Source organism: Xyrauchen texanus, chromosome 23 (genome assembly GCF_025860055.1).
Source record: "Xyrauchen texanus isolate HMW12.3.18 chromosome 23, RBS_HiC_50CHRs, whole genome shotgun sequence".
NCBI lineage: Eukaryota > Metazoa > Chordata > Actinopteri > Cypriniformes > Catostomidae > Xyrauchen > Xyrauchen texanus.
Window position 1 is genome coordinate 31,213,232 of NC_068298.1, and position 18,134 is coordinate 31,231,365.

Genomic DNA, 18,134 nt, shown 5'->3' on the forward strand with positions numbered 1-18,134 from the left:
CGCCAAGCTTGAAGTCTATCATTAAATGATTCTTTAGATTTGGCTACAAACAGATTATATAACACATAAATCTGACCTCTACCTTTCAAGCAGTTAAGTGTGATATTCTCCAAAGTAGAAAGAGTTGGCTCAACCAGACTTTGGCCTTGTCTTGAAAAAATGAAGCTACGTAATTGCAAATATTTAAAAAAGTGTTTTTGGGGAATTCCAAACCGTGTCCTAATTTCTTCGAAGGACATAAAACTTCCCTTGTTATAAAGATCAGACACCTTACTAATACCTTGAATTGACCAGATTTTAAAACCTGGATCAGCTCTGCCAGGGCGAAAATTTTCATTACCAAAACTGGTGAAAAGGGAGAGAGATGTGGTAATTCCCCTAGGTGGGCAAGGGCCTCAAACCAAACTGCTATAGTATTTCTAGTATATGGGTTTTTAGTACATTTACTTAACTTTTCCCCCCTTTTTAGAGGGGAATGAATTGGAAGAGATATAACAATTTGGGTAAAATTGACATTTTTAATATATTAACACGGCCAATCAATGAAATAGGAAGTTTTGTCCATCTATTCAACAGGTCAATTGTCGAATCTGATAGGGGCTTATAATTGGCTGATACAATTTCATTAACAGTTGGTGTAATTTTGATCCCAAGATAGGTAAAGCCTTCTTGTGAGATTGTAAAGTTTGACTGAACTGGGGGGAGAAGTCTTTCTGCTTTGTGGAGGAACAGCAACACAGACTTAGAATTATTAATTTTATACCCAGAGAATTCTCCAAATGTTTCAATCAAGTTTAGCAATGCTGGGATAGACTGTTTTAGATTAGAAGAGAATATAATTATATCATCTGCGTACAATGAAATACGATGTTCTGAGGATCCAATTGTGATACCAGAAATTTGTGTATGATTTCGAATTGCCATAGCCAGTGGTTCAATTGCTATAGTGAAAAGCAGAGGAGAGAGCGGGCAGCCCTGGCGTGTACCCCTGTAGAGTCTGAAAGGGGCAGATATTATTCCATTTGTTAATACCTCAGCTAAAGGGTTAGCATATAGGATCCGGACCCATTTCATAAACTTGTTCCCAAACCCTGTCCTTTCCATAGTTCTGAACAGGTACTGCCACTCAATTCTGTCAAACGCTTTTTCAGCGTCTAATGACAGGAGTGCATTATCGTGAGTATTACATTTCTCATGTAATATATTAAGTACTCTACGAATGTTATGAAAACCCTGCCTCCCCCAAACAAATCCATTTTGATCAATATGCACAAGTTTGGGCAAATGTATTTCTAGTCTCTTTGCTAGCACTTTGCAAAGAATCTTTAAGTCATTGTTCAGGAGAGAAATTGGTCTATATGAACCACAATCAGTTGGTGACTTGCCAGGTTTTAACAACAGAGTGATCACCGCAGTGTTCAAAGAGGGAGGTAAAGCCCCATGCTCTAGTGACTCCTGGTACATTTCCAATAGAGGATGAATTAATTTATGATGAAAAATTTTATATAGCTCTACGGGTATGCCATCTGGCCCTGGGGTTTTCCCTCCTTTCATACTGATAATGGCCTCAGACAGCTCCACAGACCTTAGGTCATCTTCAAGGGATACCATGAAGCCCAAATCTGTTGACCCAAAGTCCAAAGCATCCAGGAAAAGTTTTTGTCTCTCTGCTGCACTCTCAAAATATTCAGAGCTGCAAAGAGCCTGATAGTAGTTCCTAAAGACCACATCTATCTCAGTTTGATCAAATGTTATCTTACCCTCCTTTATCTGAATAGAATTTATGGCTCTTTCAGTTTGTAACTGCTTAATACGCCAGGCTAATAACTTACCCGCTCTCTCCCCACCTTCATAATAGGTCTGTTTAAGTCTCATCAAACTTTTCTTGGCATGATCTAATGAAAGGTCATTATATTTCATTTTTAATTTGAGCAATTCCAAAAGAAGTTCAGGTGTAATTTTCTGGTATATTTCAGATTCAATTCTCTTTATTTTGTTTTCAAGGTTTACCATTTTTGCTTGGCAGCTCTTATATTTATAGCTTGTGTAGCTAATCATTCGTCCTCTCATAAAAGCTTTAAATGCTTCCCACCTGACTGAGGCAGATGTTTGATTCGTGTTAATTTCAAAATAATAGTCTATCTGTTTATCTATGAACTTCAAAAATTCTGCATCTCTCAGCCAAGTTATATGCAGACGCCATCTTGGGGGTCTACATGAGAAGTTAGGAAAGTTTAACGTGAATGAAACTGCAGCATGATCTGAGATTAATATGCTATCATACCAACAGTTCCTAACTTTAGATATTAGATCAGTAGATAAAAGATAATAATCAATACGGGAAAATGTTTTATAAGTACTAGAGTAGCATGAATAAGTCAAACTATCCGGGTTTCTGTTTCTCCAAATATCAATTAAATTGAAATCTTGCATACACTGTTTTAACTCTATTCTAGTTTGTAAATGAGAGATGTCTGATTTAGTTGATCTATCTAGTTCTGGATATAGAGTGCAATTAAAATCTCCTCCTATTACAAAATCTCCCTGCAGTCCAGCCAATGTTAAAAATAGATTCCTGTAAAAAGCAGGATTTTCCACATTAGGCCAATAAACATTCACTAAATTCAGTCTAACAGATAGGATCTCTACTTGGACAATTATATATCTCCCCAGTTTGTCCGTAATTGTGTTAATTATTTGTAAAGGTATGGATTTATGTATAAGTGTGAGAACCCCCCTAGAATGTGAATTGAAGGAGGCCGAAAACACTTGCCCTGGCCATCTCTTCCTCACCCTTACGACATCTTCTGGAACTAAGTGAGTTTCCTGAAGGAACACTATTTTAGCTTTCATTTGTCTAATTCTATTCATCACTTGTTTTAACTTTACAATTTTGTTTAGGCCTCTTACATTCCAGGAAGTAAATTGAATATCAGATAGGGAAACCATTATTGCATAAAGTAATTACCCGTTCTTCCAAAAAATGCTAAAGTAAGTATATAGATCATTAATGTGAAGGAGGAAATGTATATAGAGAAAAAAAAAAAAAAAAAAAAAAAACACACTGAACAATATATAGCCGAACAGAACAATCGGCCAAACGTGCATGTATTTCCCCAAATGAAATACCATCAACCCTCCTCCCCTCCCCCACCCCAGTTAAACACTTCCAAAGGACTTCTTCAGAGAGCCTGGTTGTGGCACTTTGCCGGTCCACCCGCAAATTTTCGGCGGTGAGGAACAGCTTGCCTGATCGCTGGGCGGGTCCAGCAACAGTCAGAAATGTAAACCCAACATCGCGTCACGAAGAAATTATTTTCGCATTTTGCTTCTAAATAATAAAATCAGTAGATTGCTTACGTTCATGCAACTGATCCCAAGAAGATATTTTTTTTTCCATAAGTCCTGCTAGGCATTATCTTTTAGATCCTGCAGAAACCTCTGAGCGTCTGGAGGGCTGTTAAACAAATGGCGCTTCCCCTTGTGTGTCACGCACAGAGTGGCTGGATGCAAGATGCCATAGCGCAGTTCAGGGATGTTAAGATCGCGAAGATCTTTCTTCACCGTATCAAATCATTTCTGCTTCTTGTGCAGTTCAGCCGAGACGTCAGAAAAGAACATAAGCTTACTTTTTTCCAACATCACTGTGCCTTTTGCTCGTGCTGCTTTCAGGGTACGAACTTTGTCAGCGTAGTTTAGGAATTTCATGATCACAGCTCTTGGCGGAGAGTCAGGACGATCTTCGGAGAATCTGCCGATTCGGTGAGCTCTCTCAATTACCAGGGGACCAGGAAAGTTCTCCGGTCCAAGGATCTCAGGTAGTAATTTCTCTAAGAAAGCACACATATCTTTCCCCTCATTTTTTTCTGGAAGTCCCACTAACCGTAGATTCGACCGACAGGTGCGATTTTCCAGATCATCGACTTTTAATGAGAGTGATTCAATGGCAGTTTTCAGTGTTGCGTTTTGCGTTTGCAAGTCTGAGACGTTATCTTCTTGTGTACTTATTCGATCCTCGGCTTCTGTTACCCTTGTTGTAAGGGCTTTAAGGTCGCACTGCACTCCATTAATCGCCTGGAGCAATCCATCAAATCGCACAGTGAATTCCGACTTCAGTGAATGGATAGCCTCGAGAATTGCAGAAAGTGGCTCTTGGCTACCACTCGACACTCCCTCATCACTATTAGCTTTGGTAGATTTAGCATCTGTCTCGGTGGTCGATTTAACTTGTTTTTGTGTTGTTTTAATTGGTTTTGGTGGCATCTTGGCATACTAAGATATACCGAATTCAGAATGGAGTCAGTTTGTCAGCGATTATTGGGTTAAAGAGTTAAGTTTTAGTCAGTATTTGTTGCGGAGCTCCGACCCACGTCCACTCAGCACCGCGCCATAACCGGAAGTCCAGCACCAATGATTTTTAACCAAGACAGCACATTTATAATAAGTTGGTACAGTAAATGGACTGTATGCAATGAATTAGAAGAATAGAAAATGTGCATTAACTGCATCCTTGATGAATGCCATGCAGATTTCTATGACAGTGGCACGCTCATTTGATATGCATAGAAAATGTGATTATTCGATGCGATATTTCGAAATATACAATAATTATAATAAATATAAACATAACAATAATAATACAAATAATTGAAAAAATAAACCATGACCTCTAGAAAGTTTAATACAAATCTCAAACGATTATCCCTGAAAAATTGCGATTGTCTGGGATATTATTTGATGTTCTGTACTATAACATTTTCCACATTAACTTTATAACCACCTGCTGGTGGAATCTGCAAATTGCAAATGCAGGAACTGAATTTGAACTAAGAGGTGGTTTTGAAACCTGAAAAATCTGAATGAGTAGTTGCGAGCCAACTCCTTTTATATCTGTATGTCCGGAGAACTGGCATGCCAATTCTCATTGGCATTTTCTCAAATATCTGAGGTGTTTGGGGCTCCCAAGAGCGCCCCTAGTGTCACTACATCGACACAACATCGAATGAGTGACAGATAGGGATCTGGGGTTTGCAGACACAAAGACGCAACTGTTTGACAGCAGCTTTTCTTAAAATAACTTGGGTACAAACATAGAAATCTCTAAAGTGTGGGGGACATGCAGTTATAATGGCTGCTATGCCCATTAGCCATCTATACCAGAGAAGAGAAAAGAAGAGATGAGAGGGAATACTACTAAACAGAACTGATATAGTTCCAGAAAGAGTTGCCAGCGAGGAAGTATCGAGTTGAATTTCACAGTCAACAAAAAAGCACATTCTCTGACTCAGTCTGAGAAAAAGCATTGTAAATTACTTGCAAGTGTTTTCATTTTTCACAGTATGAATTATAAACTCCAACATACTGTATGCAAAACAGAAAGACACAATATTGGGTCCTCAAGTAGCTGAAATGTTGGAAAAGCGAATTGTAAACACTCAAAGATTTATTCCAGATACTCTTGTATCTTTACATGTTTCAGAAAATACATCATGATCACTGCCAATTACTACACCGGGTATCGGTAGAACATATTAACATGAATAATTTATAGAAAACAAAATAGAACAGTAAATTTCTGGATTATTTCAAATTTGGCTTGGAATAAAGAGTTTGTCTCAATCTTTTTTTAATGAGTATATTTCAGAGAGAGTAAATAAACATCAGGAGACTATATTCAGTTGTTGGCCAAAGCAAGCAAACGATCTTCTATCTGACCACATCTCAGCATAATATTGTTCAACATTCCATGACGATTAATCTCAATGCTGACAACTTCAGAAAATGGAGACTTCAATCAGGTTGCAGAGATGGTGCGAGTGGAACATAAAGCATTCATAAGATCATTCAAAAAGCTGCACTTACATGTGAGTCAGGTTCTTAAGAGGTTCAAACATCCGTCTGTGGATGTTCCCTATTTCGATTCCCTCAATGCTTCTGTGACACAAAAAGCTTCATATAAGGGGTAGCTCTTAGGAAAACCACTGTCATCAGTATTTCAGTGATCACTTTACAATATTTTACCCCTCTTTTTCCATTTTATTCTTTTACAAATATGCAGTTTTTCACTCAAGGTGTTGTCTGAGACTCTTTGAAGTATGACTAAAAATATGGTTCTTCCTCTGGTGGATATAGGGGAAGACAATGCTCACAGCATGAAGTATGGGAGGGAGCATTGTGCTATGCTGGAAGGGACTCCACAAACAGCACATTACAACACTTGCAGATGTCTTTGAGTGTGTTTCAAGTGAATGTGTGTGTGTGTGTGTGTGTGTGTGTGTGTGTGTATGTGTGAGCGTGTATTTATCACTTTGTGGGGACCAAATGTCCCCATAAGGATAGTAAAACCCGAAATTTTTGACCTTGTGGGGACATTTTGTTGGTCCCCATGAGGAAAACAGCTTATTAATCATACTAAATTATGTTTTTTGAAAAAGTAAAAATGCAGAAAGTTTTCTGTGAGGGTTAGGTTTAGGGGTAGGGTTAGGTTTAGGGGATAGAATATAAAGTTTGTACAGTATAAAAACCATTATGTCTATGGAAAGTCCCCATAAAACATGGAAACACAACATGTGTGTGTGTGTGTGTGTGTGTGTGTGTGTGTGTGTGTGTGTGTGTTTTAAAAGCAGAGAAAGAGAGGTTAAAAACAGGAACAAAAAGTTGGTGTATGGTTTTATACTCAAGCACTCAAGCTGTGCTTGTCTTACTTTTGTCACTGACAATATTTAGATAGCATGCTACACCAAAAACAATTTTGCAAGTAAGTTTACATACTCTTTGTAGAATCTGCTACATGATTATCTTAAAAAATAAGAGGGATAAAAAAATAGCAGTTCACCTGGAATTTAGAAAGACTTACAGTGACTTTAATTTATGCAGTTTGTCAAAGTGGTCCACTTGCAAATCCATGATGGGGTTATATGAAATATTCCTGCAGACCAATGGGGGCAGAGAAAAGTGCTGGTTGGTAATGCATTCTTATATCAAATCTGTGATTTATGTTCTGTGTACAGCCATTAGAACCAGTTTGTGTTTGTTTATAATGTGCTCAATGAATGACTCACAGTTGAAGCAAGTCTCCAAGATTGACAAATAGATCAGGACGGATCACTTCGATTCTGTTACTGGACAAATCCCTGTGTCGAGAGAAAATATGTATGCAATATGCATTCAAATGATGAGCAAGCCAGTCTTGCAGATGACTGCCAGACTCTTTAATGATATTCTGTACCTGGTCAGGGTAGAGCGAGTAAGACCGACCCATTGCTGACTTTGAAATTGGTAAGGCAATCCATTCTAGGAGGATTTTTAACTTTTCTATCATAAATAATTTATTTATTTTCTTTGCTCTGCTCTGCTTATTTCTCAGAAAATAGCACAGAAATAGGTCATGACTAAACTCCAGAGAGCACTTTGTGGTGATTATTTTAGCAAACATTTATTATGGTAATGCTTGAGAACTCACAGCTCGCCCAGTTTACGAAGAAGAGTGAAAGCCCACTCGTGGATGTAACTTATGCGGTTCCGCTGAAGGACTCTGCAAAAAGATGTAAAATATTTATCTCTGGTGGATAGATACACATTGGCCATTTCAGAGGTTTGAAATGCCCAAGAAATACACAACAACATGTAACTTAATGATAATGAGTCCACAACTAAAAACAAAAAACAAAGTTAAATGGAATCTAACCTTTAATCAAGAGAGTCACAGTTAGTCAGTCATAATTAGTGAAATTTCACCGTATAAGGTTAATATTGCATTATTCATATGGGTAATATCGTGTTATTAAGAAGTCCACACGCACTGTTATTCTGCTTAATATGCAATTGTTTTAGAATTTCCTTTATAATTTTACTTAAATTAACTTTAATTAACAAAATGTCAATTGTTCAGATTTTATAGTAGTGAATAACAATAATAAAAAAACAAGAGCTGGGGAAATGAAAATGATTTGTCTAAAAATGTGTTTGACCTGATTTTTGGAGGGACCTCAAATTATAAATATTAAAGATGAATTGTGTAATTTCTGTGCTGACCAACAAATGGCTTACTTATAATTGTCTCTGCATATTAGCAGGGAAAGAAGAGCCATTCAGTCATGACATCAATTTATGGGCCAACTCGCAAGGCTAATTCACCATTGGTTCCCTCAGGAACTTCGAAAGGGTCTTTAGAATAGAAGTTTTCAATTTATGAGTAAAATCAGGTCTGTTTTTAACATATCTTAAAGAGATTTTCATATTTATTCTTCAAAATAAATTGCACACATTCATACCATAAACAAGAATTTATACAACTTTTGTGCTTTAATAATTTATGTTGCTACATAAGAATTGCAATGGTTGTCTGCTTACACATCAAGCACCTAAACATTACAGTGGATTGTAATGTTAACCACAGACCTTATTTTTAAATCAGAAACTGATATTCTATAAGCCCAAAAAAATTCCTGAGGGAACCCATGGTTTGAAAAAGCCAATTCTGTTCCAGGTTTTAGGACTGTAGACTCAACATCTCTAAACTGGAAAACACTCTTAATGTCTGTCTGTGTCAGCTGCTAGTTCTATGCACAAAGGGAACAGTTAGTGGAGGTTAGTTAAGCTGTTAAGAGAGGGTAGGGATACTCACAGCACTGTTAGCATATTACAGGACCTGAAGGTAACATTTCTCACTGTCTCTATTTTATTTCCTTCAACGTCTCTGCAAACACAAACACATAGAAAAGAAAAAGCCAAATCAATTCTACTTATTGATCAGTAACAGATTAATGGATGATCATTTTTAAAACCATTTTCCTATTTTATTTTTTTTTTCACAATTATTACGCATGCAGCTTTTGTGAGCATATTAATTAAGAGACTACATGGGATATTTCAACACACCACATACTATATACATGACCAGTCACAGGACCTACGACATACACTTTCCCTTACAGATTAATATACATTTTAACCTTAAATCTTGATATTGGTTTAAAATAATGTTATAGTTGGATAGTTCACCCAAAAGTGAAAATGATCTTATTATTACTCACCCTCATGCCATCGCAGATGTCTATGACTTTCTTTCTTCAGCAGAACAAAAAAGACGATTTTTAGAAAAAATATCTCAGCTCTGTAGGTCCATACAATGCAAGTGAATGGTGATCAGATATTTGTAGCTCCAAAAATCACATAAAGGAAACATAAAAGTAATCCATATGACTCCAGTGTTTAAATCCATATCTTCAAAAGTTATATAATAGGTGTTGGTGAGAAACATAATAATATTTATGTTCTTTTTTCAGAAATGAAAATGAAACTAAACAGGCCCCTAATGTGACTTTCAGATGTAAAGTGAAAGTGGAGATTTAGAGTAAAAAAGGATTTAATTTGTATCTGTTTCCTCACCCACACCTATTATATAGCTTCTGAAGATATGGATTTAACCACTAGAGTCTTATGGATTACCTCTATGTTTTCTTTAATTATGTTTTTGGAGCTACAGAGGTCTGATCACCGTTCACTTGCACTGTATAGACGTACAGAGCTGAGAAATTCTTCTAAAAATCTTTGTTTGTGTTCTATTGAAAACAAAGTCATACACATATGGGATGGCATAAACGTGAGTAAATAATGAGATAATTTTCACTTTTAGGTGAAAAATCCCTTTAATAATGCTTCAATTAGGAAAATATTGATTTGTTGACATTTTCTGAGTATAATTTAGAGCATTAGGAATGCAAACCATTTTAGGAGTGTTTTCTTATGAGAATGTTGCATTCAAACTTACAGCCAATTTAATCGTGGCATCTCCAGACATATATCGTCAAGCTTTGTGAGAGCATTGTTCAACAAGACCCTGAAACATACAGACAAACAGTAAAAGCTTTACAAAGAATAAGGCAGTATTTACACTGGTGGCCAAAAGTTTGGAATAATGTACATATTTTGCTCTTATGGAAAGAAATTGGTACTTTTATTCACCAAAGTGGCATTCAACTGATCACAATGTGTAGTCAGGACATTAATAATGTGAAGAATTATTATTTTAATTTGAAAACAAAATTCAGTACTTCTTAAACTACTTCAAAGAGTTCTCATCACAAAATCCTCCATGTGCTCTGTCTTTTCTGGAACTTCTCACACACCTTACAGTCTAGCTGATCCCACAAAAGCTCAATGGGGTTAAGATCCATAACACTCTTTTCCAATTATCGCTTGTCCAATATCTGTGTTTCTTTGCCCACTCTAACCTTTTCTTTTCTTTCTTTTTATAGCCTTCATTCCTCAAACAATGATTGACTGATGAGTTTCTAGAGAAAGCTGCTTCTTTTTTGCCATTTTTTACCTAATATTGACCTTAAGACATACCAGTCTATTTCATACTGTGGCAACTCAAAAACAAAGACAATGTTAAGCTTCATTTAAGGATCCAAATCAGCTGTTTTTGATATAATGGCAAGTGATTTTCTAGTACCAAATTAGCAATTTAGCATGATTACTCAAGGAAAGGTGTTGGAGTGATGGCTGATGGAACTGTCTAGATTTAATCAGAAATTACTTATTTAAAATAGTAATGGTGCTGTTTTTTTACATCAGTAATGTCCTGACTATACTTTGTGATCAGTTGAATGCCACTTTGGTAAATTATAGTACCAATTTCCTTCCGACACAGCTAAATCTGTACATAATTCCAAACTTTTGTCCGCCAGTGTATGTAAGCCTTCTATAAAACTTCATATGCATTCATTAAAATATAAGATTTACATTTAAAAGGCCTTTTTAACAACACCAAATTCACCAAAATAGCACCAGGCTGCAAACTCACAGGAGCACAAGGGAACGCAAACCAGAAAAGGTCAAAGAGGAGATATGATGAATATTGTTGTTCTCCAGAATCCTTCAGAAAAACAGGAAGAAAAATATGGAAAAGCTCATTAAAAACATTGCAGCCTCAGAAAATGAAGTGCTTTGTCCAATACTTGTTCAGAGGACACAAATTGATGTGTAAGGGTTATGAACCATATTTCAATGCCATTCAATTAGATGTGTGATGGAAGTTCAATGAGAACTCCTGTTTTTTTACAGAAGATCTAGGTAATACGATGCAGAGGTTTAAGCTAGGGATCACTCCCTAGGATACTCATATCACATTGAAAGAATATTTGGGTGAATTCAAATTAAATGTGAGCATCATTAGGCCCTACTCACTCTGAAGGCAGAGCACACAAAAAAAATACTCTGAAGGTTCAGGGCATTACTGTCTTATAGAGTATGTGGACATTTGGAAAACGCAACATAAAAACGAATATGACATTGCCAGTCCAAAGTGCGGATGAGAAAGAAGGAGGGTTTGGAGAGGGGCTAGCATTCCCCTCCCTGTAAAAATGTTTTGCTACAGAAACACCATCGAAAGAATCAAGGAACATTTCGGCCCTTCGGCGACTTAAATGCCAAGATCGGCAATGACAACAGGAGCTTCAAAGAGGTCATGGGGCAACAGGGCCTAGGTGAGATGAACGACAAGGGGAAAAGATTCGCTGACCTCTGTGCCATAAGCAACCTGGTTTTCGGCATGAGTTTCATCCATCACAGAATGATACACAGGGCTGCTTTGGTATCACCAACCTTGTTGACAGAGAACCAAATCGACCAAGTGTGCATTGGTTCTCTGTCAACATTGGAGCATTGGAAAGAAGTTCAGGAGATCTCTTGACATGCAAGGTGTGCATGTCAAGCCAGGAGCCGACGCTGCTTCGGACCATAATCTCCTGTTTTCCCAGTTACTCAAGCTGTGAAGAACTTGACAGGAGAAACCTGTTAACACCAGCAAAATTACACCATGCTCCTGAAGGAGACAACCAAGCAGAAAGAGTTCAAGGTCACACTCTTCAACAAGTTCCAGATCCTGCAAGAGTTAGAGGAAGGGATGATCAACAAGGAGTTGCAGGGATTGAAGGACGCTATAACACCAATATGCCTGAAATTACTAGACACCAAGAAGTACAGACATAAGGAGTGGATCTCGGCAGAGACCTTAAAAAAGATAGAGGAGAGGATTAGGAAGAAGGTGTCAGTCAATAAAACGAGCTGGAAGGTCAAGGCCCAGGAGGAGTATTCGGAAACAAACAGGAGCTTTAAGAGAAAAAGCAGGACAGACAACAGAAACAACATGCAGGCAGCAGAAGTAGAGGAAGCGGTACACCACAGTAATATGTGGGACCTGTACGCCACCATCAAGAAGCTCTCCAGAAAGTACAGGGAGCCAGAGAGACCAGTGAAGGACAAGTAAGGTAAAACAATACCTGATGAGCAGGGACAGAAGAACAGATGGGTGGAGCATTTTCAGAAGTTGCTGAACAGATCAGCCACATAGGACCCACCGAACATCCAGCCAGCTGACAGTAACCTACTGATTGACTGCAATCCACCCACAAAGGAGGAGATCTGCAAGGCCATCAAGCAGCTGAAGATCGGCAAGGCTGCAGGACCCAACAGCATCCTGGTAGAAGCGCTAAAGGTTGATGATGAGAACAGCGCCTTTTCAGCAAGATCTGGGAAGAGGAGTACGTCCCGTCAAGAGTGGAAGGAGGTTGGTGGTTCGATTCCTGGCCCACATGACTCCACATGCTTAAGTGTCCTTGGGCAAGACACTGAACCCCAAGTTGCTCCCAATGGCAGGCTAGTGCCTTGCATGGCATCTCTGCCGTCATTGGTGTATTGGTGTGTGTGAATGAGTGAATGGGACGCAGTGTAAAGCGTTTTGAATACCACTAAGGTTAAAAAGGTGCTATATAAGTGTAGACCAGTGGTTCTTAACCTGGGTTCGATCGAACCCCAGGGGTCCGGTGAGTCAGTCTTAGGGGTTCGGCAGAGGATAAGACACACCCGACTCATATGATTCATGATGACACGCCCCCCTTGGCCATCGTTGGCTGCAGGTGATCACGCAACATCGCTTGGCCTATCTGTGCTGCAGGAAATTTGGTGCGCCCAGTAGTCGACTTGTGACTGTCGTGATGGTACGTCGTGTGATTTCTTTCTTAATATTTTAATCCCTTCATACTAACTATGTCGAGCAAAAAAAGAAAGTGGTCGGACGAATATGTACAATATGGATTCACATGTATAACGGAACATGATGGGAGTCAGCGTCCTAACTGCATTATTTGCTCTGAATTCGAGGTACTTTTGTACCATTCTAACGTTCGGTGGTTATCCCGGGGACAGGTGCTGAATCGTGTTTTTGCCCTGCGTGTGGAATTAGCCCTGTTTTTGCAAGAGCGCCACCATTTTCATGCAGATTGCTTCAAAAATTCTGAGTTCATTCTCATTTTAGCGTACATGGCTGATATCTTCGCAGCTCTCAATCATCTCAATCAACAGATGCAGGGCGGTGGAGTCAACGTCATCGAAGCGAAAGAAAACCTGAAGGTTTTTCAAAAAAAGCTACCGTTATGGAAACGACGAATAGAGAACGATAACTTCGCAAACTTTCCCCTGCTAGACGACTGTGTATGTAAGATCGAAGATGTATCTGGAATCGGAGACATTTCTTTACCCGCGGAACTGAAGCAAGCAATTGCCACGCACTTAGATGAGCTTGCAAAGTCTCTCGACGGATACTTCCCTACAAGAGAGTCTTATCCAGCATGGGTGAGACAGCCGTTCACGTTTAGTGTTGAGACAACAGATGTCAATGATGAATACCTCGATGAAATCATTGAAATTCAGCAGAGCCAGGTCCAACAGCAACTCTTCAGAACAACAACGCTCTCAACATTTTGGTGTCAACAAATGGTAACGTACCCTGTTATTGCTAAGAAAGCTCTGGAGATTTTCATACCGTTTGTTACAACATATCTTTGCGAGCAATCATTCTCGAGAATGCTGGACATAAAAACGAAGAAAAGGAACAGACTTTGTTGCGAAAATGACATGAGAGTGGCACTTGCCAAGGTGAAGCCGCGCATTTCTGAACTGGTCTCTGAAAGGCAACAGCAGAAGTCACACTGATTTGCAGTAAATATTCATTATTATGTTTTTGTTTTTGTGTGAAAATCATGTTTTAATGGTTTTGTTCTTTGAACACAGTGATGTTGATGCACGGTTCATTTTGTGCACCAGTAAAATATATACTTATGTTTTGAATTTGAAAAAAATCATATTTTATTTTTCCAATTAAGAAGTGTTCGGTGAATGCGCATATGAAACTGGTGGGGTTCAGTACATCCAACAAGGTTAAGAACCACTGGTGTAGACCATTTACCATTTACCTCATTAACACTGTAAAGCTTGATATATGAAAGAATTGTCTGAAAATTCAAATTTTTGACATCACACTGTTTTTATTACAATAACGCAAAATATAAAAAGAAATCGTAAAAAATGGAACATATTTTTTTTAGAAAAATATATGTTTCATATTTGATACATTAGGCTTTAAAGATCATTATCCTCCTGAGGCCCAGCAATTCATTTTTGTACAGGACATTGGTTATTTAAGTTTTTCTTAGCCCATACATGCTACAGAGGTAAATCTTGGGGTTTTATCATAGGACTCCCTGTGCATTTCAGAGATACCAAATGTTTGAGAGATTTGCCATGACAACTTCAATACTTGGTCTATAAATATGGATTGAAATGTATCACTGTTCAATTCAGCACATCAAAGACAATATGAATTTCATATTTTTTTTCAATACACAATTTATCATATGTATTTTATGCACCAAAGACTATATTGATATTTAAAAAAATGTGAAACTTACCATAACTTTTTTGATTTTTTGCTTGAACAGAGAGTGAGACAGACGACATCAAACGTTGTGTATAATATTTGATACATACAGCATTATAGGGTTAAGCTCCAGAAGAAAGGTGATCTCAGCTCCTGTTTCAAATACAGAGAGATAACACTTCTGTCCATCCCAGGTAAGGTCTTCAACTCCTGAACAGGATGCAAGATACTGTTGACCCCCAGCTCAGAGACCAGCAGGGTGGTTTCTGAAAGGATAGACCATTGGAGGCCACTGGAGCAGCCACTGGAATGGAACTCACCCATTGACCTTAACTTCATTGACTTTGAGGGGACTTGATTGACTAGACTACGTGGACAGGCAGACTCTCTGGAAGTTGCTGAGAATCTATGCGGTGCCAGTAAAGATTACCAAAATCATAAGTAACACTTACGAGGTTTGGACCTGCAGAGTGTTCCATGGCCGGCAACCCACCATGCCTTCCAAGTGAGGACAGGAGTGAGGCAAGGATGCTTGCTGTCACCTTTCCTGTTCATGCTGACCATTGAATGGATTATGAAAATGTCCACAGTCCAAAAGCGCAATGAAATCCAGCGGACTCTCTGGACACAGCTGGATGACCTCGACTTCGCAGATGACCTGGCACTTTTCTCCCACACCATGCAACAGATACAGTAAAAGACTTGCATCATCATGGAAAACTCAGCACGCATGGGCCTCAACATCCACAAAAAGGAAGAGTAATGTCCTAAAGGTCAATGAAACCGACGCAGCACTCATCAAGCTAAAAGGTGTAGCACTAGAAGAGATGGAGAGCTTCTCCTACCATGGCAGCATAGTTGATAAGCAGGGTGAGACGGATGCTGATGTAAGAGTCTGGGTAGAAAAAGTAAGGTCAGCTTTCCATGAGCTGAAGAATGTTTAGAATGTCTATCTTGAGGTTGACTACCAACATCAAGATAAGGATTTTTAACACCATTGTGAAGCCTGCGCTACTTTCTGGAGCTGAGACCTGGAGAACTACTGTAAAGTCCATGAAGTGAATCCCAACATTCATCAACATCTGTCTCAAAAAATATAATTTGGATCCACTGGCCAGACACCATCAGTAACCAAAAGCTGTGTCAGCAAATGGGACTGTAACCTGTAGATGAGAGATCCTCCAATGGCACTGGGAATGGATTAGCCACATCCTCCGCAGATCTGCATCCAACACAGCAAAGCAAGCTCTCACCTGGAACCCACAGGGGAAAATAAAAAATGCCGGCCTAGTAACACCTAGTGCCACGATCTAGAGGAGGACACCAAGAAAATGGCACTCACCTGGGGACAGCTGAAAAGACTAGCCCATGATTGAGATGCCAGGAGAACTCTAGAAGGCCACCTATGCCTTGCAGGGGCTACAGGCGTACTGCTGCTTTATTTTAAATTGGATCCTTTGAAAGCATAGCAGCAAAATTCATGTTTATAGCTGTTAAGATTGCTGTAGCAAATATAACATCAACTATTGCTTATTTAACTGTCTCATTGTGTGGTGTTGGGTAAAAGCAGACAAACATGAAAATATGTATGGAATATTTTCAGTTGATATAGTCCTTGGGTGTATAAGAACAAAATAACAATTCTTCATTAGTTCATTAGTCTTCATTAATTTGACATTTACAAAGCAGATGAAAGATTGACAAGAAACACTTACAGCCATTCTAGTTTGTGCAAGTCCTGGAATACTCCAGGAAGAAGGGTGGTAATTCGATTATAACTAAGATATCTAGATAAAAAGAGAGATGAAAAAAAATTATATTTGTTTCAGTGTAGCCTATAAAATAAAATAAAAAGCTTTACCCATAAAAACAATAGCTTTACATTCAAGGATTTAATGTATAATAAATGATCATTTTTGGCTAAACCATTCCTTTAATACCAGGTGTAAACAGGGTCATAAGAAAGCATTCTTGCTTTCACGCAAGTGTCCCAGGACTTAACTTTACACAACATTCATGGCCCGAGACACTGAAAAATTTGTTAGACACATTGTAATAATCAAAGATCATTTAGCGCTTGTTTAACTAGAAAAACATTTCCAAAATAGCACAGATCAATGCAAATTCACCTCCTGTGTGAATGGCCCCTTAGTCATGTAAGTGTAGTTGAAACCCCCAAAAATGTCTGCTTACACCAGAGGAGGGAAAATATCCAGCCTCATGGGCCGTAAAAGGCCTGCGAGACAATATTACGCGGCCCGCAAGGTAAATTGAGAAATTATTTGAACAGCAAAAAATTGCATTGATTTCACTGTAAAAAATAAATAAATAAATAAATATATATATACTGTTCACAAATCATTTTAAATAAAAACAATGCAACTTATTGTATAATAGAAAGGTCTTTTTGTTTCTTGGTATGTTAATTTCAACCCATAATCAGAAATTGCAAGCAGTTGTTTGGCCTGCAAATAATTGTGTAAATACTCAAATGGCCCTTAGAAGAAAAAAACGTTCCCCACATCTGTTTTACACAATCCCAATGGATAACAATCGCTGTTTGAAATTTGTATGTGGCTTTGCGTTTGTTGAGGAAAGCATTTCGATCTGATATCAGCAGAACACTGGCTTGTCAATTCTAAACTTTGACAAAAAGCTGACTGGTCATTATCAAGGCCATTAAAGTCCACCCCACTGATGCCAACAATAATTTCAAGAAAACTGGTTGTTGTGTCAGCAGGAAATAGAGTTGTCTGAGGGATGCATCTAAACGCACTGACTCCCTCTGATTCTCAAATGACTAGGTAAATTAAACATTAAGGCTGGAAATTGGGTAAAAAAATCGGCCAGTGGGACACCAGCCTAAGCAAATGGCCTTAGTGTTTGCCAGCAATGCTAGTTTATTCATCATTCTCTTAAAGGCCCAATGAAATTAAAGTTGTGTGGCTTTTATTTGCTTTAAAGAAAACAGACATGAAATAAAAGCCACATGGTTGTGTGCACTTAAAATATTGGCAAAATTCAGGTTGTCCAGATATACACATTTGAAATTTATAGTCTTTCTCCGAAGAGTAAAACTGACCAAATATATGGACCCTTTTCACACTTCCATGTTTTTGAACACTGAATAAAGAATTGCAGGGTAAACCTCGATAGCGGTGAATGGGAGTGAATGTGAGACCACGGTAAAAATAATTTCTGCTTAACCATTTGTTCAAACATTAAAGAAAAAGGCACTATATTATTTTATATATACATTTTCAAATAAAGAAAAAAAAATAGAGAGTGGTGGATTACGACAGTCAGAAGAGAGAAGATGGCAAATTTTATGTCATTCTCTCAGTGTTGCGAATGGGCAGCGAAGGCAGACGAGGAGATGCGGATCCAAGTGCAGTTCAACTTTATTCAGGGA

At 38.3% G+C, this 18,134-nt stretch overlaps 1 protein-coding gene across 1 annotated transcript in view; it reads right to left on the reverse strand.

Annotated features, from left to right (window-relative positions):
• Positions 1 to 18,134, reverse strand: part of rxfp1 (relaxin family peptide receptor 1) — a 107,189-nt gene that overhangs the window by 8,829 nt on the left and 80,226 nt on the right. Inside the window, exons 7-14 of the mRNA XM_052154490.1 lie at positions 16,438 to 16,509; positions 10,811 to 10,882; positions 9,773 to 9,841; positions 8,627 to 8,698; positions 7,463 to 7,534; positions 7,062 to 7,133; positions 6,857 to 6,928; positions 5,863 to 5,934 (exon numbers count right to left, since the gene is read on the reverse strand). Coding sequence (XP_052010450.1) covers positions 5,863 to 5,934; positions 6,857 to 6,928; positions 7,062 to 7,133; positions 7,463 to 7,534; positions 8,627 to 8,698; positions 9,773 to 9,841; positions 10,811 to 10,882; positions 16,438 to 16,509 — 573 coding nt within the window. The remainder of the gene's footprint in view (positions 1 to 5,862; positions 5,935 to 6,856; positions 6,929 to 7,061; positions 7,134 to 7,462; positions 7,535 to 8,626; positions 8,699 to 9,772; positions 9,842 to 10,810; positions 10,883 to 16,437; positions 16,510 to 18,134) is intronic.